This window comes from Colletotrichum higginsianum, chromosome 10, assembly GCF_001672515.1.
Source record: "Colletotrichum higginsianum IMI 349063 chromosome 10, whole genome shotgun sequence".
NCBI lineage: Eukaryota > Fungi > Ascomycota > Sordariomycetes > Glomerellales > Glomerellaceae > Colletotrichum > Colletotrichum higginsianum.
Genome location: NC_030962.1, coordinates 967,483 through 992,115, shown reverse-complemented (window position 1 = coordinate 992,115; position 24,633 = coordinate 967,483). Strand labels below are relative to the sequence as shown.

The 24,633-nt window shown below is 56.0% G+C and overlaps 5 protein-coding genes across 5 annotated transcripts; 4 read left to right on the top strand and 1 right to left on the bottom strand.

Moving 5' to 3' along the window:
* Positions 1 to 3,928: 3,928 nt before the first annotated feature.
* On the top strand, positions 3,929 to 5,496 carry CH63R_13759 (Integral membrane protein; the record flags this gene model as incomplete). Its single annotated transcript, XM_018308733.1, has 6 exons — positions 3,929 to 4,045; positions 4,132 to 4,227; positions 4,251 to 4,335; positions 4,403 to 4,470; positions 4,564 to 4,964; positions 5,046 to 5,496. The coding sequence occupies 6 exons, from the start codon at positions 3,929 to 3,931 to the stop codon at positions 5,494 to 5,496; spliced, it is 1,218 nt and encodes a 405-aa protein (XP_018151051.1).
* A 2,783-nt stretch (positions 5,497 to 8,279) lies between these two features.
* On the top strand, positions 8,280 to 10,911 carry CH63R_13758 (NAD dependent epimerase/dehydratase; the record flags this gene model as incomplete). The annotated part of the gene is made up of 5 exons (XM_018308732.1): positions 8,280 to 8,786; positions 8,870 to 9,364; positions 9,606 to 9,703; positions 9,762 to 10,156; positions 10,259 to 10,911. 5 exons carry the CDS (start codon positions 8,280 to 8,282, stop codon positions 10,909 to 10,911), a joined length of 2,148 nt encoding a protein of 715 aa, XP_018151050.1.
* A 2,809-nt stretch (positions 10,912 to 13,720) lies between these two features.
* Positions 13,721 to 15,358, top strand: CH63R_13757 (Reticulon-like protein; the record flags this gene model as incomplete). Its single annotated transcript, XM_018308731.1, has 5 exons — positions 13,721 to 13,781; positions 13,838 to 13,918; positions 13,979 to 14,010; positions 14,065 to 14,379; positions 14,471 to 15,358. The coding sequence occupies 5 exons, from the start codon at positions 13,721 to 13,723 to the stop codon at positions 15,356 to 15,358; spliced, it is 1,377 nt and encodes a 458-aa protein (XP_018151049.1).
* A 3,137-nt stretch (positions 15,359 to 18,495) lies between these two features.
* On the top strand, positions 18,496 to 21,941 carry CH63R_13756 (Beta-endoglucanase; the record flags this gene model as incomplete). Its single annotated transcript, XM_018308730.1, has 5 exons — positions 18,496 to 18,627; positions 18,695 to 18,963; positions 19,048 to 19,298; positions 19,376 to 21,396; positions 21,915 to 21,941. 5 exons carry the CDS (start codon positions 18,496 to 18,498, stop codon positions 21,939 to 21,941), a joined length of 2,700 nt encoding a protein of 899 aa, XP_018151048.1.
* Positions 21,942 to 22,332: 391 nt separating this feature from the next.
* CH63R_13755 (uncharacterized protein) lies at positions 22,333 to 22,869 on the bottom strand (the record flags this gene model as incomplete). Its single annotated transcript, XM_018308729.1, has 1 exon — positions 22,333 to 22,869. One exon carries the CDS (start codon positions 22,867 to 22,869, stop codon positions 22,333 to 22,335), a length of 537 nt encoding a protein of 178 aa, XP_018151047.1.
* Positions 22,870 to 24,633: the final 1,764 nt, after the last annotated feature.

The window sequence follows — 24,633 nt, the reverse complement described above, 5'->3', positions numbered from 1 at the left end:
AGTGATGGTGATCGAGGTCAATGTTGAACAAGATGCGGGCGTACGGATGGAGGAACGGCGCCGGAGCGGGGTTGGGATTGTCATCGGGAGAGAGGCCCGGCTCGGGGAGCCGGTGTGCCCGGGGAGCGTGCGGTTTCGAGTCCGGCGGCGGGTGGGGGTGTCCCTCCTCGGACTGGGAGGTCTCGCGTTGGCAACTCCTTCGTGACGGCAGCCCAATGATCGCATGGAGTTTCACCCGGCGACAGGTAATAGTTCGTTCCAGGAGGGGGTTGTTTGTCTCTGCCTGCCTCCTTTTACCCCGTCGTGGAAAGCGGCGCATCACCTGTTCGTTAGCTGGTCCGGGGGGATAGGCAGAGCCCGCGGGATTTAGTTTGCGACTCTTGGTGGTCCTTCTCATATGGGGTGAGCCATTCGATCTTACTGTTCTCGGAGGTCGGATGGGGGAGAGTATACATGTATGCGGCTGCCATTCCACATCTCGATGCCTTGCTATCATTCTGCAGGCCTCAAGTGTCAACGAGCGGTCGACATTTTTTTTGTTTATTCAAACAGGTATTTCCCGCCTAATTCGAATAGATGAGCTGTTGCTGGTGTTGAGACCTGCCTGATACGAATGGGTTCAGGAAACGATATCTTGTCAACGTGGAGCTGGCGGCAAATGCTGGTAAGTTTGCGGAGCAATATTATGGCTCTCGCCGAAGACGCGAAGAAGCCCCGTTAGGCGACAAGGTCAAGCAAGCGTTGAGTTAAGGTTGTGGTGAGACAACGGGCCAAGCAGCCCGTCTTTAGAAAAGGTCAAGCGGAGGTTGATTTGGGGGGGGGGGGGGGGCGTAATGAACTAATGATACCCTGCCGGTCAGAGTTGAGGGCCGGGGGGGGGGAGGTTCATTACTCGTGGTCTTTTTGATCCTCACAGGGAGAATCCATCGGTTTCCATTGGCAAGACTCCGAGCTACCCGGCAAGACGGCAAACGAATCATTGGAGCTCGATGGGTAAGGCAAAAACGAGTTGACGGAGGGTATTCTAGGGATTCTACGACGCCGACGTGTTGCCACGGCTGGGAAGCATATGTCCCCTATTACTTAAGCTATGCGTCAGTCAGTCGAGGGATGCTGAACAGCTGGTTTGTTCGTGAGGGCATCATTCACCAGAACTCACCAATCCCGACCGGAATACACTTCACCTCCGCGGAGTTTGGTCCTCCAGGTATTGCAATCGTCTCCCGCGGATGGAATGCGGCAGCGCGGCACACCAGACATTTCCACCCTAGTCCGTCGTGGGTTCTCTCGTCAAGGCTCGTGTCATGTTCCATGATAGTCCGCGCGCCCACTTTCCGCGCAAGTCTTTTTTATTTATTTTTATTTTTTCTATTCCTCCTCTTTATTTTTGACTCGGGGTGACGACGTGACAAGGCAGGCGGGTAGCAGCTGTCGAACCGTCCGAACCGTGAGCCCGAGCTTCTACGGGCGGGCTGGTTCGTCTGAGGGACTGAGTGTCCGATCAAGCGTATGTCCTGATGGAGGCTCGCGAGTTTCCATTACCGGTGAGCCAAGGGGACGGGGGACGGGGGACCGGGGGGGGGTTGGTTCTGCGTGTCTTCCCTTTGACACCGCCCCCCGTCGAAGAGGTGATGAGCAAACATTTTATGAGATTGATCGCAATATCGATTCTGGGCGGTGATGGAGCATGCGGATACATAGCCACACCGTTCGAGTCAAACGCCGCACCACCACCCCCCTTCGGAGAATAACTGCCCAGGCTGCCCGTTGAGTCGTACGATGACGTTTGGCGAGCGACTCGAGCATTTGGCGTCACCTTGGCATTTTTCTGCTCACCGGATCATCTCACTAGATATTTTTGGGGTGTGATTCCTCTACTTTCACTAGAGCACATTATCTAGATTGCCGAGCTTCGCGGGCCCTGGACTGGGAGATGTAAGATTGCTTCTACCACACACGTGCAGAACAGATGACGAAACACGCCGCCGTGGGGGCTGAGCTGGGCTGGGCTGGGCTGGGCTGCTCTAACGATGTCCGCATCACCATGTCGCGCTGCCATCGCCCTCCCCCCTTGGCCTAATATTGAGCATCAGCAGACTTGTACGAGATACGAGCGGACAGGCCCCCGGCCTTGACCCCGGAAACCGTTGTTGGCTTGTTTGCGGCGCGCCGTCGATCTAGGAGGGCGCAATCTCCACACAAACGGTCTCCTCCTCAAGCGTTCGCATGATCTGAAATGGCACGAACTGACCCGTGGCGACCGAGAGGACGCTGGCTTCCGGCTTACGAACCTGCTCGGTAACGCGGCAGAGGACCATACCCTCCCTCTCCCCATCCATGGCGTCTGGTGATGTGGGAAGATACAATGGGCTCCCCTCCGCCCCATGTATGGGGGTCTAAAGCGAGAAATTGTAGTTTTGAACTTGACTCGCCGGGTAGCTCGACCGGGGTGGTGGCGGGTGGGCGGGCGGGCAGAGTAGAAGTTGTAATAGCAGTATTCGCAGAGGCCCCCTCGACGCTCACAGCATACTTCGGACGACCCGACGGCGCATTCTCATCACCACGTTACCCCTCGTTACAGACGCGACAATGTCACGGTGGACGATCCCCTACTGATCATTACATGGCTGATCGACGAAGCAGACGGGAAGCTTAGGGCCCAAAAGCTCGCTGAAACGCGCGGTCTCCCAAATGATGTGCGCTGCGAATGACTCGAGCTCTCGTCACGGAGCCACGGGGGGGCCGCCGGGATATGGAGTGGTGCGTGGGCGATCCTCGCCCCCTTCGGCATTAAAAATTCGAAACCGAGAGATCGTGGGGTTGCAATCTCCCCTCGTCGCATTTCCCAGACGTCGTGATCGAGGCAAGCGAGCAAGGGGAAGGGGAGGGAGAGTCTCGTCTTTTCTTGTCTGGTCTGGTCTGGTCTGGTCTGGTCTGAGCTGATCTGATCTGTCTGCGGACCATTCTCCAGCACGCTCGTGGCTACTTCGCAGATACTCCCATAAACGATCTTAGACTCCCATGCTTTCTGGACCTGCCGGACCAACAAACACACTAAGCAGATCGCCCCCTTCGATGCGGACTACACGTGTCTGTGGAATGGTGACAACGTGGTTGACCTAGCTCATGCACAAACCAGGAGACTCCACAGACCCGACCAGGGGTCTTTCCATCGGTTTGTCTGGAAGTCGGTCGTTTTCTCATTGGGACGAAAGAGGATGAATAACCTGCCGGAAACTGTTTCGTACATGTCTAGTGCAATGCCTTGCAACACCGATGGACGGTTGGAGTTGTATTCGCACGGGCATCGTCAAGGAAGACTGGACAGGAGTGATCGGCACGGCCTCGTGGGCCGCCGGGGCTTTCGAGCGAACGCGATGCTTGCCTATAGATTTGCCTTTCCTCTGTAAAGGCCATTGTCCATTATACGGATACTGGGTTGCGAGAGTATCCTTGCTTGGAAAGAAGGGGGAAGGGGGGGGGGGGGGGGGGGCATATTATGTGTGTGGTTTGGACTGTGGAGCAGCGTCCAGTACCTGCAACAACCCAACCTGATCATCTCCAGTCTTATCAGTCTTTTCACGGCATATAGCAACACACACACGCACACGCACCAACGAAAGCAAACACTGCGGATCCTCTCTGGTCCTCCAAGCAGAATTATATTAACTACCATATCTGCGGAACGGGTCCCTCGTCCCTCTTCCCCCCCTCCCCCCCTCCTCCCCTCAAGAGTTGGGTGCTTGAGTGACCCTGCGCTTCTTCTTCCGTTCTTTGTCCCCCTTCGAGAAGGGATGGAGCTTGCTCTGTTCTCGATTCTTCTTGTTTCTTCTTTGCTCTGACTCCCGATATCCTTCGACCGCCTCGAGCCCCTCCCCCCATCCTCTCAGTTTGGACCCAGACGAATGTCTGGTTGGGCTTCTTGGTCATGGCCATGGACGGAGCGACTATCCACAAGCTGCTGGGAACGGCCGACAACTCGGGCGAGCCGGAGCCGCTGGTGAATAAGCAGAGCACCGTCTTGGGCGTCGTCATCAGCTTCGCGGTTAGTCGGCCTTTGCGCCCTTGACGCCCGTCCCCCCCCCCTACGCTCCGGGCACGACTTGGAGATATACTGACAGAGATCACCAGGTTTTGTCGTGGGTGTGCGTCGCATACCGCATACATGTGCGAGCCAAGGTGGTTCAGTCTATGGGATGGGATGATGTGTTCGTGATGCTGTCGTCGGTGCGTCATCCAACTCTTCCGAGATCCAAGTGAACGGGGGGGCATCGACTTACTCGAAAAAACCACGACTTGCAGCTATTGACAACAGCGGGTTCCGTTGCGATCTGCGTCGGTAATACAGCCATGGCTCGACTCCCCTCGCATCTGCCCTGAGATGCTGACTCTTTCATATCAGCAACCGAGTTTGGCATGGGCAAGCACATATACTACTTGTCCGCCGACCAGGTCCAGAACTACCTCCGAGTATGCCCAAACCACCCACCCATCTTGTGTTCAGAGCCGGGCGCCGGAGCTCGTGTAAGCCCTCCCAACTAACACGATCGTCCTGCCACCCAGACATTTTACGTGGCGAACGCCTCTTACGTGTTGTCGACCGCCTTCATCAAAATCTCGCTTCTCTTCCAGTACCTCCGCATATTCGATCAGCCGTCCTTCAGCAGACGGCTCTGCATCTTCACCATCATTTTCACTTCGCTTTGGTCCCTCACCTACTCGTTCCTAGGCTGGGTCCCCTGCCTCCCCGTGAGGGCCTACTGGGACTGGTCCGTCCCGGCCACCCGTTGGGCCTACGGATCCCTCACCCCCGAGATCTTCTCGGCCACGTACGAAAGCCATTCCGCCATCAACGTCGCGCTGGACCTGCTCGTCCTTGCGATCCCGATCCCCATCTATTTCGAGACCAACGTGCCGTTCAAGTCCAAACTGGGTCTGCTTGCACTTCTTGCCATCGGCATCGCGTACGTCCGTCCCCATCCTCGCGAGTCTGCGACCCGGCGGGCCCATGAGCTAACGACAGAACCAATCTCCCCCCTTTGCAGTGTCAACGGCATCTCCGTGGCCCGTTTCGTCACCATCCTGCAGCACCGCAGCGCCACCTACCCCACGCTCGACTTCCCCTGGTACGCGCCCATCAGCATCGTCCTCTCCGCCGTCGAGGTCGACGTCGCCATGATCGCCAGCAGCGTCCCCATCTTCTGGCCCGTCCTGCGGCAGCGGTTCCCCGGCATCTTCGTCACCAAGGAGGTCGAGGTCACGCGCGAGGTCCGGAGGCTCGAGAGCGTCGAGCTCGACGACGACGTCGGCGCGGAGGAGGGGCGGAGATCGAGGGTCGGCAGCGAGGCGAGCCTCCGGCAGGAGAACCGCGGGGGCGAGGGCCTCTACCGCGACGAGTTCATAGCGAATCAAGTCGATCCTTTCAGAAAGAGCAAGAGCGTCGTCACCGAGGTCAAGGCGGGCGAGGGAGAGGACGGCGGGTGGTGGCAGAAGTAGCGATGAGCAAGCATACAGTCCGAACGTCGAATGTCTGGTAGAATTCCATCCGTTCTGATGCACTTAATCTCACAAAGTTTGGGGCGTCTTTTTGGAGAGTAAAATATCCTCGTTTGGCACTTCGTCGGGTTGATACGTCCAAGATGAAAGACCAGTTGACCAGATTATGTGGTGTTTTCTCCCTTTATTAGGGGGTTTCCCCCCCCGCCCCCCTTCAGGTGGGCTTACATAAATTAGATATTGGATGGCATGTAGCCTGATAAAAGGTCTCATCTAACCGATTATTGTCCTCCTACAAACGCCGTCAATGAATTCTGTTAAGAGATTTTGCGTCAAGTGCGGCTAACGCGTGGTGAGTTGCATCATTCCCCAAGTATCATTTCATGCCGAAATCACCAAGATGAAGTCATTTGTTTCACACCCTTAGGTGAGCATATTGTCGTTTTCTAATTCTTCTCTTGTGTGTTTCCCAATCGAGGGAAGTCTTCTCCGGTGATAGTGGCATGGACGGGGCATTCAGCGACGGCGACCGGCAGCCCGGCTGTTTGATCCGAGCATCGTTCTGAACCCCATTCTCAACTGCGGTTCAGAGGAGATGAGATTTCAGAAGGAATGAGAGAAGGTACAGGCTTGCTATTCCAAACCAACTATTTCATGGCCATTTCTCTGTCTCCTCGACCAAAATGCCTCGTTATCGCTTCGTTTTGTCTCTGTTGGAATAACGCTTGCATAGCTGTACGCAGCAGGTTAATAAGGATATCAGTGATACGCGTTTAGGCTTTAGGTATGGACGCTTAGACTTATCCTTACATAATAATCCTAGCCTTGTAAAATGAGGTGGCTAGAAATCGCGCGCATACACTCAGATCCTAGGAAGATTATTAGTCACTTGTAGAACCATAGTCTTTGGCTAACTCTTCGCGCCTTGAGCCTATTTTAACAGTCTCCTTATCCTAACCAGGTAAATGTCACATGAAATGGGCCAGCGATAGGGTCCTGGAGAAAGTCACGTTGAAAAGCGCCAATCTTTGCTGATACCGAGTGTACGTAAGTCCTTGTTTGACGAATATATTCCTACGCCTTTGTTTGCTGGCAATACGGAAGCGGTCAACTTCTTCGGTTCCTCGGACGTTGTCATTGAGAATTGCTTCCTGCACAACCTGAACGACAACATTATTCTACCCTCCTTCCGCTGGGACTTGTACAACTTTGAACGAAGCCATCTCCGCAACCCTTGCGAGCCCTTCGCAGCGACTCACAGACGTGCCCAAAGGATACCTCGCTTCCAGCAAAGGGTTGCAAGTGGTCGCAGCCATTTATAGCCGTGGTTTTCAGGAAGTCAAAAAGTCGGCATTTGCCATAGGCGTATCAATGGCGTATTTCGGAAGAGACATGAGAGTTCATGCGAAACAGTGCGAGATGTGCGCTGATATTCAGTATTTATACTGCATCACACTTTACCCTTCCTAGATAGAATGACAGGAAGCTTACTGTGTCTAAATAACTACTTGGAAAATGTTATTATTAGGTACAGTATCCTAATTCTCGACATCAACATGGGGACGCAATGTAGTCCTGCCAAAGCTTACGACTACTGGCAGTATGAGGTTCTAAAACATCTTTAATCTTGGGTTGTAAAGAGAATCAGTTGTGCTAACAGGGATGTGTTGCCCTCAACGCTGCCGGTGTTTCCAGGTGAACCACGGCAGTGCTGAGCGGATGGATCACTTGCGGACAGCTCATCAAAACACCATGTGGATTACAGCAGCAAAACCTTTAAAAGTTGTAAATTTGTCCTGAATAATCGGATGCAACAAATTTGACCGGCATAGAGAATGCCGCCTTCGAGAACTGCAGGGTCTGGGACGGCACATGTTATCCATGACAATACCATAGGCTTTAAGCAGGTACCTGCCTATGTGCCTAGGTCAGGCACAATTAAACCTGCATTAACAGGGGCGTGGCGCAGGTTTTTCCGAGCTTCTCGTATTCCTGACCCCACAATCTTAGTACCAGGCAAGCAGCGGGAGGCACTGTCCGGTTATCCGGCTTAGCGATGCAGCTGTGGGCATACACAGGCACATCTAAGTAATTGCAGGACATGCGCAGAAGGTTACAGAACTTCAAGACGATTAATGCTCTTGATGTACCACGCCTCACCACTCTGCACGTCACAACCGCCTTGTTGTCCTAGTTGCTAAGGCCATGACAACTCCCCTGGAAAAGTCAGGCTGGCAGCTCATGTTTTCCAACAGCCCACTTGCTAACGGCAACAGTCTGTTAAAGTTACCAAGCACTTGACTTGACAATGCTCTTTTCTAAGTCATTTACAAAGGTATCCGGCGAAAGTAACACATCCCTACTAGGTACTTTCTACCTACACCAACTATTACACCCCTACTGCTAGTACTTTTAGTAGCCTGCTGGCCCGATAGTCAACCACCCCTTCCTTATTAGATATGCTGCAGTTCTATAAGTTATAGGTTTATATATTTATTTTGCAGGGATAGACGTAAGAGGGACCTTTTACTTACCCCTATTACTTTGTATCTGTTTGCCCTAACAGCTAACTTATCAACTGCATTGATCCATGTATCTTCTAAGGCACTTGAACCATCTTTACTTTTCTCCCAAGGGTTGTCGCACTCCCTAAAACAATTGGAGCCCATTGTTGCTTGTCTTTCCTACCTATTTAAGGTGACAGTCTGCTCATGCGTGCGGAACGATGTACGTTCCGCGCGTCTCGCCTTGCACCTGTCGGTTCTTAGTATTTACTGTTAATAATGGCCAAAACGTTTCACCCTTTCGAGGCTTGGAACTCACGTTTGCTGCTTTTGGGTCTGCTGCTCCAAGTCTTCCCAGTTGGCGCCTCTCCCACGACAGCAATCAGACCCGCCGACGAGGCCCTCACCAAGCGAGCGAGAGCAAAGTACCCCACCTTTTCCAACGATTACGATGGCCGCGTAAAGAAGGGCGAATATCTTATGACGCTTCTCCCAGTAGGGAACGAAGAAGCTGCAGAGCTGAATGGCGGCGCTTCCATTGTCAGTCCGTTCCAGGACCCGGAGAGCCTGGTTACGTGGGGATGGACCCCTTACATAACTTGGTACCCATACGAAACAAACTTGGATGGAGATACGGAACGATTGCCTGGCTTTCCTGGTTATTGGCAACTATTGGACGAGGCATTTGCCGACTCGGAGTATCCGGTGGATGAAAAACAGACCGGCGTGTACCACTTTGTCCAAGACAAACCGTTTCGAAAGTGGTGGTGGATGCGAAATGGACAGGTGAGTGACTTTGAGCTTGAGCTGTCATCTCATTTTCTGGAAAGAGTATGCAGGAATATGCTAACTTCTTTTTGGTGTTCTAGCCGTCAGAAGGATCATACAAAAACGTGGCGAACCCACCCTCGGGCGCGTTCATTTTCGACGTCAACTACAGTCCTCGCTACGAAGTGGCCAAGAACGGCAAAGGAGACGTGCCCGACTTGGACACGCTGTCAGACATTGCCTATTTCCAGTGGCTAAGCGCTTGCCAATACAAAAACAAAAGTCCTAAAACCCTCAAGGTCGTCTTCCGCGCTGGCGTTAGCTACAAACCTACCTTTGACATAGCGATACAAGCGTTGAAAGATGAGAAATTTGATCGGGTTCCGGGTTGGGATAAGCGAGCAGTATTTAAGATGGATAGTCGGCCGGGTCATGCGCTTCTCGGAAGTACCCATGGTGCTGGAATAGCCTGGATGCTTATCCAGCACAAAGAGAACCTTGGCATCAAAACGATCACGGAGGTTACGGTGTGGGGGTCTAAAGGAGGTTTTGGTTTTAAGGAAAAACCGCACACTGTTCGCTTAAACTTGAGATTTGTAATTAAAGATGCCTAGACCCAGATGCATACCACGCCGTCTTGAAGATCCGGGTCAATTCATTGTGTTCGCTGTTTTCTATTGTCTGTGACTTGTTGCTGTTGCATCACTGCGTGGCTGGCTCCGTATGGGGTTAGAGTGCAGATGACATTTCAGGGGGGGAGGTAGGCTGGTTTGTGCTCCATTTTGGTTTGGCCTAGCATTCCGCGGGTTGCCGACGGGCGAACTGGTTATCTTAAAGGTGGCACATACCGCCCATACGGAACATTCGTGGTTTCGTCGCGAACACCACGTGCGTGATACCAGTTCCATTTCCGGTCCAGAGCAGCCAGCCAACCTGTACAAGAAGACACTCGAGGCACAAACCTCGGGAAATCTCTATAACTTCTTCCCACAGCATGACTGTCGCGCAGACTCACCTCGTCACCGGCGGCAGCGGCTTCGTCGCGCAACACCTCGTCTACGAACTGCTGCAAAGAGGTTTTCGTGTACATACAACAGTGCGTAGCCTCGGCAATGCCAAAAAAGTCGACTCGCTCAAGACGCTGCAAGAGAAATACCCGGCCGGCCAGCTGAGGCTTTTCGAGGCCGACCTGCTCGAATGGGGCTCGTTCAAAGAGGCCATGCAGGGATGCTCGGTAGTCCACCACGTCGCGTCGCCCTTCTTGATGGCGGAGAAGATCAAGGATGGCCAGAAGGAATGCGTCGAGCCGGCGCTGAAGGGGACGCAGAACGTGTTGGCCACCGTCGGGGAAACTGAAGCTGTCGAGCGGGTTGTGCTCACATCAACGAGTAAGTTCGTCCCAAACAAATAACCAACAGCATCAAACCTGGAAAGATCCTGCTCTGGATTAGTTTTTCTTTTTTTATACTGATGTTCAACCGAAACCTCAGTCGGTGCCATATTCGGCGATTACGCCGACGTCCAAGATCAGATGGCAGGGATCCTGTCCGAGGGATACTTCAACGAGACCAGCACAGTGACGCACAACCCCTACCACTACTCCAAGGTGCTGGCAGAAAAGGAGGCCTGGGCGATCGCCAAGCGACAAGACCGATGGGACTTGGTCGTCATCTGCCCGGGGCTGGTCATCGGCCCGCCGCTGTCCAAGGGCTCCGACTCGGGCAGCCTGTTTCTTCTCGACGAGCTTCTGCGCGGGGACCTGTTCTTCGGCGTGCCCAACCTCAGCTTCGCCACCGTCGACGTGCGCGACGTGGCCGAAGCCCATATCAGGGCGGCGGAGGTGCCGTCGGCCAAGGGGCGGTACATTGTGGCGTCCAAGGAGATGGCCACGTTCGTGGACATCTCGCGGCTTTTCCGGAGACTGAGCAAGTCGGCCATGGTCCCGAATCACCAGCTGCCCGATTTTCTTGTGCGCGTAGTCGGGCCTTTGTTCGGCCTGACGCAACATTGGATTTCGAGGAACCTAGGGGTCAGCTTCATCGTGGACAACAGTCGAAGTTCCACAGAGCTGGGCCTTACGTATCGACCGCTTGACGGGACCCTGGCGGACTATTATCAGGCTTGGAAAGCGTTTCAGAAGTGAAAACTGAATCCATCGGTGTTCAATGTTAGACTCCCCTAGATCAAATGTATTCGGCAACGCTGTGCGAGCTCTCGCGACAGACAAGTGACTATCACAAGCCTAGAAGGGTGTCAAAGGGTCACAGAGGCTGAGGGTAATTGAAGCTGTGCATGTAAGGTTTTCAAATTAAAGAGAGCCTTCCAAGGACCTATTTGGGATATCAGGATTGAGAACAACGCCAGGACACCGGTTGCTCCACGGAGCCTCTCTCCAAGGCCCTCGGCGGTCTACATAGGGGCTTCCCTCCCCCTATTCTTAAAGGAAGGAGGCCAGAGACGAAGTTATTTACCAGTTTACACCTATCTTTCAGTTAACCTCTTGATTCTGTTTAACACCCCTGACAGTGACACCGTTTTTCGCTGTCATTCGAGCCCTCCCATTCACTTGTTTCTCTCGAGAGCCTCAAGTCATCGGTTTGTCAATTCCAACTACAATCTGAGACGGGCGTATCACGGCAGCCACAGGCAGGATGATCCATCAGCATGTATTATAATGTTACACCTGCTCCTAGGGCACTAGCTAGATGATCCATCCATGAAATACCATATCATCGGGTGCCTATCTTTACAAGGCTGAATTGAACCTCGTCATACTTTTTTAAAGCGGCTCCTTGCGCCCTCCTTGCAGGCATGGTGCCACCAGGAGAGGTCCGCCATCACAAGGCTTCGGGCGTCCTCCGTCGCGCAACGGGTACACGGATGAGTATCAACAGAAGAACCCCAGAGTAGAATTCGGGAGACCTTATGCGACGGCATGCGGATCTGTTCGAACAGCCAGTGCATCTGGCTACGTGACGAGTTGTCCTTTGTTTTTTTTGTTTTTTTTGTGCCTCACCAGTGAGTGTATTGTCTGCTATGCTGGTCTAGAAGTGAGTCAGTTAGAGATAATCCGAAACCAAAGTCGTGCTGTGTTAGATGAACCATTCCTCACCGGCTCTACTCAAAACGCTGCCCGCTATCGAGGCCGTTTGGAAGAATATGCCATCGCATGCGTGGAGGCGATTTTCATCCCACTTGAGCAGGGCTGCTCGGACTGCAAAGGAACCAGCAGTGGCTCTCTGGAGGCTGCCAGAGTTCTCTGGGGGTTTAGCCCCAAGGCTCGAGACTGCCATAGCCACTTAGACGCCCTTGAATCTAATTTAGGGGTTTAAACCAGTGGGCGGGGGGCGCCAGGATGGGCTGCGCCGGTGGGCTCTGTAATATATCGATCAACGATTTCCATGGGAAGCGAAACTCTAATTCTTCTAATCCAACGTCCCTCCACCTCCACCCACCCACTCACCGCCTTGAAGTGTTCACTGTTGCCATCCCCTAACATTTGGTTTCTGCAGATACACCATTTGGGCATGGTTTCAATAACGGTGGGCGTGTTGTTGCAGACAGGCTCTGGAAAAGGGCATGCCGCTTCCCGCCACAGAGCCTGTTGTTGCTGGCCTTAGTCCAAGGTGTGTGCCAATGGCCGTATAACCGAATTGGGCGTCACCTGGTTCTAACCGGCATGAGTATACAACTACTTGATATAAAGACTGTTCACTGGCTGTCTGTGTCAATTCGTAGCGACAGTCTCTTGGTCGTCAGATCAGCTTGCTGCAGGTACCTTTGCAACTCCCTGGGAGGACGCAAAGGAATCAATGGGCAATCACCCATCAGCACCAGCGTACTTGGGACTTCCGGACGTATATTCCGATTGGTAAGAAATCATGCAAGTGCCGCCATCACAGATATGCATAGAAAAGCCCAAGCGGAAGTCACCCACAAGGTTGACCAGCACTGCAAACGCTCATCACTGCTACTGAGGAAGTGCTGGTCCGGAGCATAAATTCCTTTCTACTGGCGCCAATAAAGCCTGGAACGATCCAATTTTGCCATGACGAAAAAACAGCCCGCATGTAATGTTTTGCGCGGCGGGCCGGACCGTGACAGCCCCCTTTCCCCGGCCTGACAATGGGTTCGTGGGTGGATGCGTCGATGATGACGAATCGCCCCCCATGGACTATGACTATGGGGTCGAGCAGAATTCCTAGGACAACCTCTCTTGATCGCGTCCCTCATCACAAAGCCCCCAATTTGTGGCTCATAGTGGCTTGAGTGTCGATCCCCTCCCCCCGCCAGAGAAATCCTGGCCCCTTGGAGGGCCCAGACTCTCGGGTGGAATGCACCACCCAAGGCCGGATGACGTACGAACCGCAAAACGGTATCGCCACCCCTGCGCACATCATGAGACATGAATGATCTGATGAAACGTATTTTGGGCAGTAAAAGCCAACGTGAATCCAAATGCGTATTCCGTGCTCGTGTGCTCATATGCCGTGCCCCCGCGTGCGCCCAAGTGCCGCATTCCGCCTCCTCGTCATCGCAACGCGGCAGGGGAGAAAGAGAGAAAGGGGGGGGGAAGCAGCATCAGCAAGCAAGCAAGCTAGGCATGTATCTGGACTTTTTGGCCGCGAAGAAACGGGGAACTAATATGACCGCCGAGCGATGTCATCCTTCCCCTCCTCACCTCACCCTGTGTCGCCGCGTCAACATGATGCAATGTCCAACGGCAGGGAGCGGAAAGAAACATTGGCTCGTGTTAATGTGGACAGTGTCCTCGGGTCCTTTGCTATTTAGTTAAGTTCCTTATGTCTGCCTCTTCCTTACTTGCCAACCACGTGAGCATTGTTGAGCCTTTCTTTACACAACGCATCTGAAGTCCCAATTGAAGCCATCCAACTTCGCTGCCAGAAACCTATCAGTCCGCCTAACCAACCCATTAATACCAAACCATCATCATGGGTGAACCGTCCGTGGTCGTCGTACACAGCGACGGAGGCGATCACAACACCGATCAAAGTGAGTTCATCCAGCTGGAAGCGCATCACAGGCGGCGTACTGACAATCACCTCTAGTTACCTCAACGATCCAACGTGCCCTGCAAGAGAGATCGAACCCCACTCCTGAACAGGATGGCCCATTGAAGCAGGTTCTTGGTAGGGTTTCTTATAAACAAAACCGGAAATGAGGTGTTACTTACACCAACGATGCCACAGCTCACCAAGATAGCCTCTACCACTACATCAGCGTGAGTATGCTCATCAAGTCTTAAAATGTCCCGATTGCTAAAACCCCTTTACAGTGGGAGGATCCGCTTCGCACGCTGGGCACATACCTGGGCTCCCTGGGCATTCTGTTCGGGGCACACTACCTGCCTTTCACTCAATGGGCGCTCAAGGCCGGAATGACTACTCTCGGAGTCGTGTCCGTGACCGAGTTCGCCAGCCGGTCCTTCAGCTCCGATTCTATTTCCACCCGTCTTCGCCCCAAGAAATACAAGACGGTGCCCGAGTCGACTCTCAACGCCACGCTGAAAGATGTCCACGATCTCATCCAGTCGGGCGCGGTTCAAGCTCAGAAGATCATTTACGGCCAAGACCTTGAGAAGACTTTCGCCGTAAGCAGCTTCCCTCCCGAATACTTGCCAGCGAGTCGGCGTGTTCTGTGCAATGAAGCCCTTGGACTGACTTTGATATCCGTATCCGCAGGCCTTCATCGGGTTCGCTGCCATCTACGGGCTGATGCAGTTCCTCGCCCCATTCTGGCTGGCCGTCCTGGCCTTGACCTCGGTCTTCATCGCCCCTCTTGTCAACTCGCCTCAGGGCCGCAAGGTGGCCCACGATGCCACTGCGCGTGCTCAAGAGATCGCCAACACCACCGGAGAGATGGGGAAGGATCTCGCGCACACCGGCCAGGTCAAGGCCTCCGAGCTGTCTTCCAAGGCGCAGCAGGCCGCCCACGACGCCGGAAGGACGGTGTCGAACACGGCGCAGAACGGGAAGCAGACCGCCGCCGACGTGTCCGCGAGGGCCAGGGATAACGCTTCCAACCTCTCCGGGGCTGCCGCCCAGGGTACAAAGAACGCCGGCGCGAATGTCTCGAACGCGGCGCAGGGTGGTCAGCAGACCGCCGCCGACTTGTCGTCCAAGGCCCGTGACAACACGGCCGATGCGTCTCGCTACGCCGGTGAGCAGGTCGGAGGCCTGCAGCAGGCGGGCGCGAACGCGCTCGAGAGTGCGCGGGGTTCCCTCGGATCAGTCTTCGGCCAGGCCAAGCAGAACCTTGGCGGCGCTTCGGACGGGAACTACACGCACGAGTCTTCCCACAATGTCTCGCACAGCGGAGACCGGGCAACCGGCGGGGACTACTCCCGGGGCCAGTCTGGCGTCAGCTCTGACGGATCGGCGAGAAACACGCACGACTATTCTCACAATGTTTCGCACAGCGGAGACAGGAATAACGAAGGGACGTACCCCCGGGGTCAATCTGGAATTAGCAACGACGGATCAGTGAGCAATGCGGCGCACTCGTCGCACATCGTTGAGGCGCCCGTGAGGCTCTCTGCTGCTGACGAGGTAAACAGACGTGCGGTCTGATCAATGAATAGTATTGTACTTCTAGCTGTACTCAATTAATGAACTTTAATCGTATTATCTGCGATAAATGTCGTTAAGAGTTGAAATCGGAGACTCTTTCCGCTGGACTTTCCAAGCCTAGTCAGTCCTTTGAACCAGCGATCAATATGTAGACAGAACAGGTAAAATCACTTCAACTACCGGAGTTCGAATTGTTTTACTTGTGAGAGTGAATGTAATGTGATAAACCAACTATCATAATAGTGAATGTGATGTACTTGGAGAATAGGGTTATTGGACATTGAATGTATACAGAACGGACACTCATCGACGGCCTCACCGTTGCCGGCAACTGGGACAATCACAGCAGCGAGCGTACACGAGAATGCAACGCAGCGTCAAGAGCAGCTCGAATCAAGGCTAAAGGTCGATCGATTCCCAAAACAGTCCACGCTTGGAGCAATGCCGTGGCCAGGGGGGGTTCCAAGGCGAGAATACAACCCCCGCCGGACAGCGCGATCTAGACGCTCAAACTGCGGGCTCGCTCGTGAAGCGGATTTGTGCAGCACCGCGATCGTCGCCGCAAAGACATCGTCAGTGCACGTTCAGCGCGAGATCTGCTCAGATCAGCAGCGCTTCACCGGGCGGGTGGGAGTTAAGCGGGATCGCGATGTGGCTAGCGGGAGGAAGCCCTCTTGCTTGATGGAGTAAAAGAGCATCGGCAGCAGATGGAGTGAATCATGATTGACCACAGTCCTCGTCCAAAACATACCCCAAATGTCCTTTGAGATGCCAGCAGTCGATGGTCTCGGGAATACCTGAGATGGCTGGCTTAATCTTGTGCAATGGGCGCGGCTCCATGGGTCGGTTTAACAGCATGCTGCGTGTAGTGCTCTCTCTGCATTCATCAAGTGAGAGAACATGTTGGATAAGCCCCAGGGAATGCTTCGAACCCACGGCTATTGCCGCCAGCGTTCTATTCCAAGACTTCAGTTCAACATCCCTTTCCACTGAGGCGCAGCCCAGTACGATATTGTCGACAACCAGGCCTGAAGGCTCAACAGGGACGTCTCTTGCCCCCCCCCCCCCCCCCCCCATTCTCAAATTCAGTCAAGTATCAACAAAGAAGGAGATGAGGGAGGACCAAATTAGTACGCGGGCAGCCAGGGATCGGGTCCCAACTGGGGACTACGCAGCAGACGACTTATAACCGAGGCCAAAGGCGGAGTAAAAGCCCGCCAAGCGATATCAAGCGAGGGACCGCCCGTCCAATGTTTGCCAACAGGTAATCAATCACCAAGAGCCACCAAAACGGTTCCCGAATCGTCGGGCAGGATGGTTTCTGGTGATAGGATCCTCGTCGTGTTCGGTGCGTTTTGTGCAGTAGTAGTCTTTCATCGCCTTACGGACTGCTCCGTAACGGAGAACCCATGGAAGAAGGAAACCCACCAACTTGAAATCCCCGTGCCGCTTTTTTTTTTTTTTTTTTAAATAACCCTCGTTCTTCTCGCTTACTCCACCAAGGCAACCCCCCCCCTCCGCTAACACGGATTGGAATACGAAAGCCGTTGCTACGCCGCGAGAACGAGGGGGAAAACGCAGAGAGCCCTGGAGGACCATTTTCTCGTTTGGACGTTGTTCTCCGAAACGGGGAGCCCAGAAACCACACCACCCCCCTGAGCGGGACACAATGAGAAAGCACCACAACACCCATTATGGTTATGCCCACCTCGTTGGTGTGCATAAAACGGCCGGGATCTCGGCAACTTGGCTGGACTCAACGCGGGTGCAAAGCAGTCGGACTTGTAGTCAGACCTGTCGACGGTCCGTCCGCCCTGCAACGCGGCTAACAGGACATCTGGACGCCGTTGACGTCGATCCATAGCCCGTCCCTTTCTTAGTAGCCTTTGGCTGGCGGTAATCAGAAAAGACACAGACTGGAAGAGTGCGTGCTGCCGCCCGGGTCTAGAGAGTTCGATGCCACGGCGCAGAAGATCCACTGCCAATCATGCCTCGAAGGGCGACAGCACCATCAGAGATCTCGGCGGCTTGAACGATATCCCCTGTCTAGCGCGGGCGAATGGGCCGGACTGGGAAGAGAAGGAGGGGAAAAAAAAGAGGAGCGCCGGAATCCCATCCGCCCACCGACGACTACTCCTCCACTCCCAACAGGGGTCCCGTCCAGGACCTGGGCCACCAAGGCCCCGTTCTCGCATGTCAGACCAGGGGAGGGTGGATATGGATGGGGTCAAGGGTGGGCAAACCAGGCTCAAGTCTTACATGTGCCTCCACATCATTGGCCTCGGGACGGCCACCCTCATCGGCCTTCGCGCGGGCTGTGACTGAGCCGCCAGCCAACCGCCGTGCCGTGCCTGGCGTCCAAGTCCGAATGCTCCTTAGTGCCTTGGTTGGCGTGTTTGAGAAAAGTCGGGCTGCTCTGGGGAGTTGCAGAAAGTTGTTTCTCGTTCACACCCACACAGGTGTCCATGTATGGATGGTAATTTGTACGTCTCTTCTATGCACACATGCAGAGAACCATGGGGCGGAACCGCTCGTCCTTGCGTATGCCAGGCACACGAACGACCAATGCATAGCCAAACCCTTGGGGACATCATCCGGTCTTGTCAGGGGGGGCTGAGTTCTAGGTCGTCCCCATCTCCCCTGAACGAACCACCGTTCTGAGGCCGGCTCACAAAGACCTCGTCCGGGGGGGGGCCCTAAGGCCCAATGAGCACGAGATTGCTGGAGAGGCAGGCCTGCGGTCGAACCCCTGAGGGAATCTCATCTCGTGGCCCTACGGAGGAATCGAATGGCCAGGAGGGAAGAGTCTCTGGTCCGATATAAGAAGCGACGGGCAACCCCCATGGGATCAAGCGCCCTGCGCATCTAGGCCCCCTACCCTCTCTTCCATCTCGCCCTCTTTCGAGATACCTCTTTCGGTTTCTTATTCACTCTCTTTTTTTCTTAAAACCAAGTCTTTGAGGACCCTTTCCCCTCTATTCACTCTTTCTAGTGTGGAAAGATCTCATTCACTCGTTGTTCGTAGTGCTTTTGCGTGTGCTTCGAGACTTGTTTGCGTCACAGCCGTTTCCCGTAGCCCTTTTTTCGTTTCTGGTTTTTTTTATTTTGTTTCTCCAAAAGGAATATTTTAGCCCAACATGGCCCCTTCACTCTTCTCGACGCTCTCTTCCGTCCTCCTCCTTACCTCTTCGGTATCGGCCCATAAGTCCTACCAGGTCGTCGACAGCTACGACTCCACAAACTTCCTCGACAAGTTCGGCTTCTTCGTCGTATGTATCCAGTCCCGGCCCACCAGCGTGATCGAATAAGAGAGGTTGCTAAACAACATCTTTCTAGAGCGACCACTCGAGCTCAAACTACAACGATGTGGACCCCACGGGCGGATATGTTTCCTACAAGTCTGCCGAGGAGGCCCAGAGCATGGGTATCCTGAAGACCGTCGGCGAGGACTTGTACCTCGGCGTCGACTCCAAGTCCGTCCTCGACCCCAACGGCATCGGCCGCAGCAGTGTCAGGATCGAGAGCAAGAGCAAGTACAAGCAGGGTCTTTTCATTGCGACTTTCTCTCACCTGCCCAAGCCCGTCTGCGGTGCCTGGCCTGCTTTGTAAGTCACTTTCAAGCCCCTTTTCCGTTGATTTATCAGTATTTGAAGTTGCTTTTTTTTTTCTGACTGTCTCACTTTTGACAGCTGGACCGTCGGTAACCCCTGGCCCGATGCCGGTGAAATCGACATCGTCGAGACCTGGAACGAGGACAACGTCAACAAGGTCGTCCTCCACACCGACGAGAGGATCGGCGAGTGCCGCATCGACGGCAAGGGCATGACCGGAACCGTCAGCAAGCCGAACTGCGCCAACTTCGCCGTGGGCCAGGCCGACAACGAGGGTTGTGCCGGCCTCGACCCGGCCGCGCCCTTTGGATCCGCCGAGGGCGGCGTTTGTAAGAACCCCGGCACCCCCCCCATACATGACCAACTCCCAAGCCGTGATAGATTTGGGCTAACTCGCCGTTTGTAGACGCCATGCAATGGACCGACGACGCGATCAAGGTTTGGGGTTTCACCCACGCCAACGCCCCCGCCGACATCGCCACCAACCCCAACCCGGAGAACTGGGGCGTTCCGAGCTTTACCACCAGCACGTGCGCCGCGGACAAGCTCTTTGGAGAGGCCAAGCTCGTGATGAACGTCAACCTGTGCGGCGTGGCCGGCCAGGATGGCATCTGGGACAGCTGCAAGGCCAAGGCCGGGGGCGCCACTTGCAAGGAGTGGGTTGCGAAGAACCCGGCCGCCTTCGCCGAGGTGTACTTCCAGCTCAAGTCCATCAAGATCTACAGCCTCAAGGAGGCTGAGGCGACTCCCAGCTCCGTCGTCTCCAGCCAGCTCGCTTCCACTGCCGTTGCTTCCACTGCTGCAGAGACCACTGTTGTTTCCACCTCTGCTGCTGCGGAGACCACTGCTGTCGTCAGCTCTGCCGCTGTGTCCTCCGCCGTCGCTTCTGAGAAGCCCGTCGAGACCGTCTCGGCTTCGGCCTCCGCTCCGGCCTCCGCCTCCGCCTCCGCCTCCGTCATTGCTTCCGAGAAGCCCATCGAGACCCCCGTCGAGACCCCCATCGAGACCCCTGCTGAGAGCCTGACCACTCGCCTCGCCACGTCCACCGTCTACGAGACCAACATCAAGACCATCACCTCGTGCGCGCCCGAGGTCACCAACTGCCCGGCCAAGGACACCCCCGTAGTCGTCACCGAGGTCGTCCCCGTCACCACCACGATCTGCCCCGTGTACGACGTTCCGACCCAGCTGACCATCTCCAAAACCGAGGTCGTCACCATCACCTCCTGCGCCCCTGAAGTCCCCAACTGCCCCGCGAGGACCTCGACTCTCACTACCCAGGAGATCATCCCCACGACGACCGCCATCCCCGTCGAGAGCTACGTCCCGCCCAAGCCCACTGCCGACAAGCCCGTCGTCACCGTCAGCTCGCAGAAGCCTGTCGACGATGTCACCACCGCCCTGACGACCTACAAGACCAACATTGTCACAATCACCTCCTGCGCGCCCGAGGTCCCCGACTGCCCTGCCAGGACCTCCACCATCATCACCAGCGAGGTCATCCCCACGACCATTCCCGCCGTTCCCGCCACCACCGAGGCCGAGAAGCCCGTCGTCACCGAGGACCCCCCCGTCCAGATCACCACCTACAAGACCAACATCGTGACCATCACCTCTTGCGCGCCCGACGTTCCCAACTGCCCGGCAAGGACCTCGACGGTCATCACCAGCGAGATCGTCCCCGTACCCACGACCAAGGGGGACAAGCCCGTTCCCGTGCCCACCACCGAGGTCGAGAAGCCCGTTGTCACGGAGCAGCCTCCCGTTCAGATCACGACCTACAAGACCAACATCGTCACCATCACTTCCTGTGCTCCCGACGTCCCCAACTGCCCTGCCCGGACCAGCACCATTGTCACTAGCGAGATCGTGCCTGTTCCCACCACCGAGGGCGAGAAGCCGGTTCCTGTTCCTACTACGGAGGGAGAGAAGCCCGTCCCCGTGCCCACGACCGAGGCCGAGAAGCCCGTCACCACGGAACAGCCTCCCGTCCAGATCACAACTTACAAGACCAACATCGTCACCATCACCTCCTGCGCCCCTGACGTCCCCAACTGCCCCGCGAGAACCTCCACCGTCGTCACCAGCGAGATCATCCCCGTTCCCACGACCGAGGGTGAGAAGCCGGTCCCCGTCACCACGGAGATCCCCACCGTCCTGACGACCTTCAAGACGAACATCGTCACCATCACCTCGTGCGCACCCGAGGTCCCTGACTGCCCCGCCAGAACTTCTACCATCGTTACCAGCGAGCTCATTTCCACGACGGTGCCCGTCCCCGGCGTCCCCGGCAAGCCCACCGACGTCTCTCAGAACCCGCCCATCCCCGGCAGCGAGAAGCCCGCGACCACTCCCGCCGTCCCCGGCAACGAGAAGCCCATCACCACCCCCGTCATCCCCGGCGGCGAGGAGCCCGCCACAACCCCGGTTGCCCCCGGCAAGCCTACGACTCCCGCCCCCGAATACTCTACCATAAGCAAGGACGAGCCCTCAGCCCCGGGCTCGCCCAAGCCTTCCACCCCCGGCGCCGGCGTCCCCACCGTCGGTGTCCCCGTGCCCGGCGAGACCACTTCCGCGCAGAAGCCTGTCCCCGAGACCCCCGGCGTCCCCGCGACCGACGTGGCCACCGCCACCGCTCCCCCCGCCGCGCCCACGACTCTGGTCGTCGCCCCGTCGTCCCCTTACAACGGCACCCTGACCACCGCCCGCATCCCCGTCGGTACCGGCGTCACCGCGCCCTGCATCGGCGCCGCGTGCCCGGCCACCACCACCGGCCCCGTCCAGGCTGGCGCCGGTAAGGTTGGCTCAGGAGCCATCCTGCTGGCCGCCGCGCTGGCCGCGCTGGCCATCTAATAGGAACCAGTAGCAGAAGATGGAGTGGGTTTTTAGAAAATTTCCTTCATTCTGAGTCTTCCTTTTCTGTATGTAGATATGGTTCGTTATAGAGCGCATATACCCTTCGGTTGTCCTAAATTGCTCGGTTCGGGAAACCTGTTCCGAGTGTAGTATCCAAATTTTATAAAAGTCTCACTCGCCATCAAGCTGCTTCAGTGATCGCGTGGGATGTTATTGGTATTGATTCCGACCGTGATGTCGAACTGCCGAGGTTGATAGCCCAGTAGCCACTGCCACTATCAATCATTCGAGGCCAAAGCGAGTCGTAAAGGAAGCAAAAGGCATGGCCGTTGATAAATGGAGGCTCACACACGACTTTTGTGTAATACGGCTGGCTCGCTCTTTGAAGTCTTCAGTCCCCCCCCCCTATTAACCCGCCATCTATCAGCTGTCTCGGTCCCACCCAAAGCAAATCCTCGCAGCCATTGGTATCTCTGAACGACAGTCCCTTCTTCTCTAGCTAACATCTCAAATCAAAAGAAAGACCACAACCGCCAACAAGACGACGCCCCTACCGGGTACGCCCATCCTCCTCGCGCCGTGACTCATCTGATTCCCGTCGCCGAGGTCCGGCGGGGAGGCCGGGGCGTCGTTCGGCCGGACGATGGACGGCAGCGTCACGAACGTGGGGGTCTCGAACACGGTGACGGGCGTGACCGATTCGGCACTTTGCGTCGAAGACGCCTCTGCCGGCTGGGACGGCGTCGTGGGGACCGAAGGGGTCTGGGTAGCCGGGGGCGCTGGCGGAGGTATCGAGGTAGACTGCGTGGACGGGGGTGCATCCACCTGCGGAGGTGCAGGCGGCGGTGTCGTTGCTGATGTAGACGTCGATGAACTGAGCGTAGACGGCTCGCCCGGGGCCAACACCGGAGGCGGCAAGGTGCTGGTAGCAGGCACGAGGACCGGTGGTGTCGTCGTCGTCACCAGCACCGGAGGAGCCGGCGCGGCAACGAAGCCGCACTCGGCGATGATCTGCCGGATGTCTAAGATTCCCCTGTCAGTCATGTTCGTTCCCCGTGGCCCACGACAAAGATGGGAAACCAAGAGATAAGAGAGAGGGGGGGCGGGTAAACGACTCACCCTCGTTGGCCTCGACGGCCGTTCCGTTCCGCGCAACGCAGGCCGCGCATCCGAACGCCGCGCCGGCAACGTCGAACCCGCGCTCCCCGCAGACGCAAGCCCTCATCGCCGCGTCCGCCCCCGCCTCGTCCGCCGCCTTGCTCCGCTCCGTCTCGGCGATCCTTCCGGGAGCAGGCTGCGTCCGCGTCCTGGCCCCCTCCTCCTCGTCGTCGCTATCATCGTCCTCGTCCCCGTCTTCGACATCATCGTCATCTTCTTCTTCCCGCTGCCTCCGTCCCAGCCGCGTCCCCAGCGTCCGCTGCAGAGACCTCCTCTTCCTCCACCTTCTTCTCGCCTCCCGTTCCGGACCGTCTACCGCCGCCCGCCGCCATCCGATGGACCGCCGCCGGTCCGTCCCAAACCGTTGCTCCGCTTGCGCCTCGCAGCGACCCGTGAGCTGCACGATGGGGGTGCACGCCGCCGCACACTCGGGAGGCACGTCCTCGGCCTCGAGGTCCTCGACCGCCGCGACGCGGGCCCCCGGGAGTACCGCGGCCAGCAGTGCCAGGGCGGCGGCAAGTTGCAACGCCAGATGCCGTTGGCGCGTCATTGTCGACCCTGATGCATGCGTGGCTGGCTTCGTACTCCTCTTGTCGTTGTTGAGTACGTCTGTTGGTATCGGGGTCCCGTCAGGAGCGGAGATAATTCCAGATGGCATCCAAGGTTTCGTTTAATAAATACCTCACGACTCTGATCCTAACAAGGCCCTCCCACCGTCCATCCAAAAGCATATCCAAAAGCCTCCCACGACACCGAGGGGACATCCTCCATGCTTTAAAAGACGGGTGGCATCATCGACCACCCACACCCCTTAAAGTCCCCCTGGAGCGTCAACAAACTACTTCAGATACAATATCCCTCCAACGTGATCTGCTCTTCGGAAACATTAGGCCAAACAACAACGAGCCCCCCCTCGCGAAGAGGGATGCCCACCGTCTCGAAACGTCTTGGCGTGTATCAACGCGGGCTCTCCAGTATAACATCATAATACCCACTTCCCGCAACCGTGGTCTCGTCCAGATCATACCGCTAGGTACCGTGCGTATAAGTCAGCTGGGAATTAAATCGATAGCCTTACTAGCGCCAGGAGGCTTTAAGTGAGACAGCGGATAGACTTCGATCTCGCAGCGGGAACACTCGCATGCAAACGTCCCCCCTGTTGTCTCTATAGTACTACACGGTATAAGCGCGAATAGTCACCATGTTTGGCTGGCCCTGATTGATCGCCGTCCGGGATGCCCCCCGGAGGTCCCGGGACCCATGTCCGGGAACCCGTCCGCGGCAGGAATATCAAAAGAAACCACCCATCCAGCCCCCCCCTCCCTCTCCCAGCTGCGAGTCATTGCAGTCATGTCATTTTCCACCCTTCCCGAAAAGTCTAAACCACCCTCGCCTGCAGAACTTGCTTGGAAGCCCGCGGGGGATAAAGGGGGGGTTAACCCGGGACATGGCCGCATGACGGGTCGTTTAACTGAATGAATAGGGACATGACCGCAACTGGGCTGGACCGTCTGGAACTCCCGGCGGCGTCGAAAGTCCATTCACATCCACCGGCCAACCTTGTCCCTCCCCCCCTTCCCCCAGTTTCCGGGTTTCTTGTCATCAGCTTTGCCTCTCTCGGCTTCCCGTCCCGGCTTCAGGCTAACACAA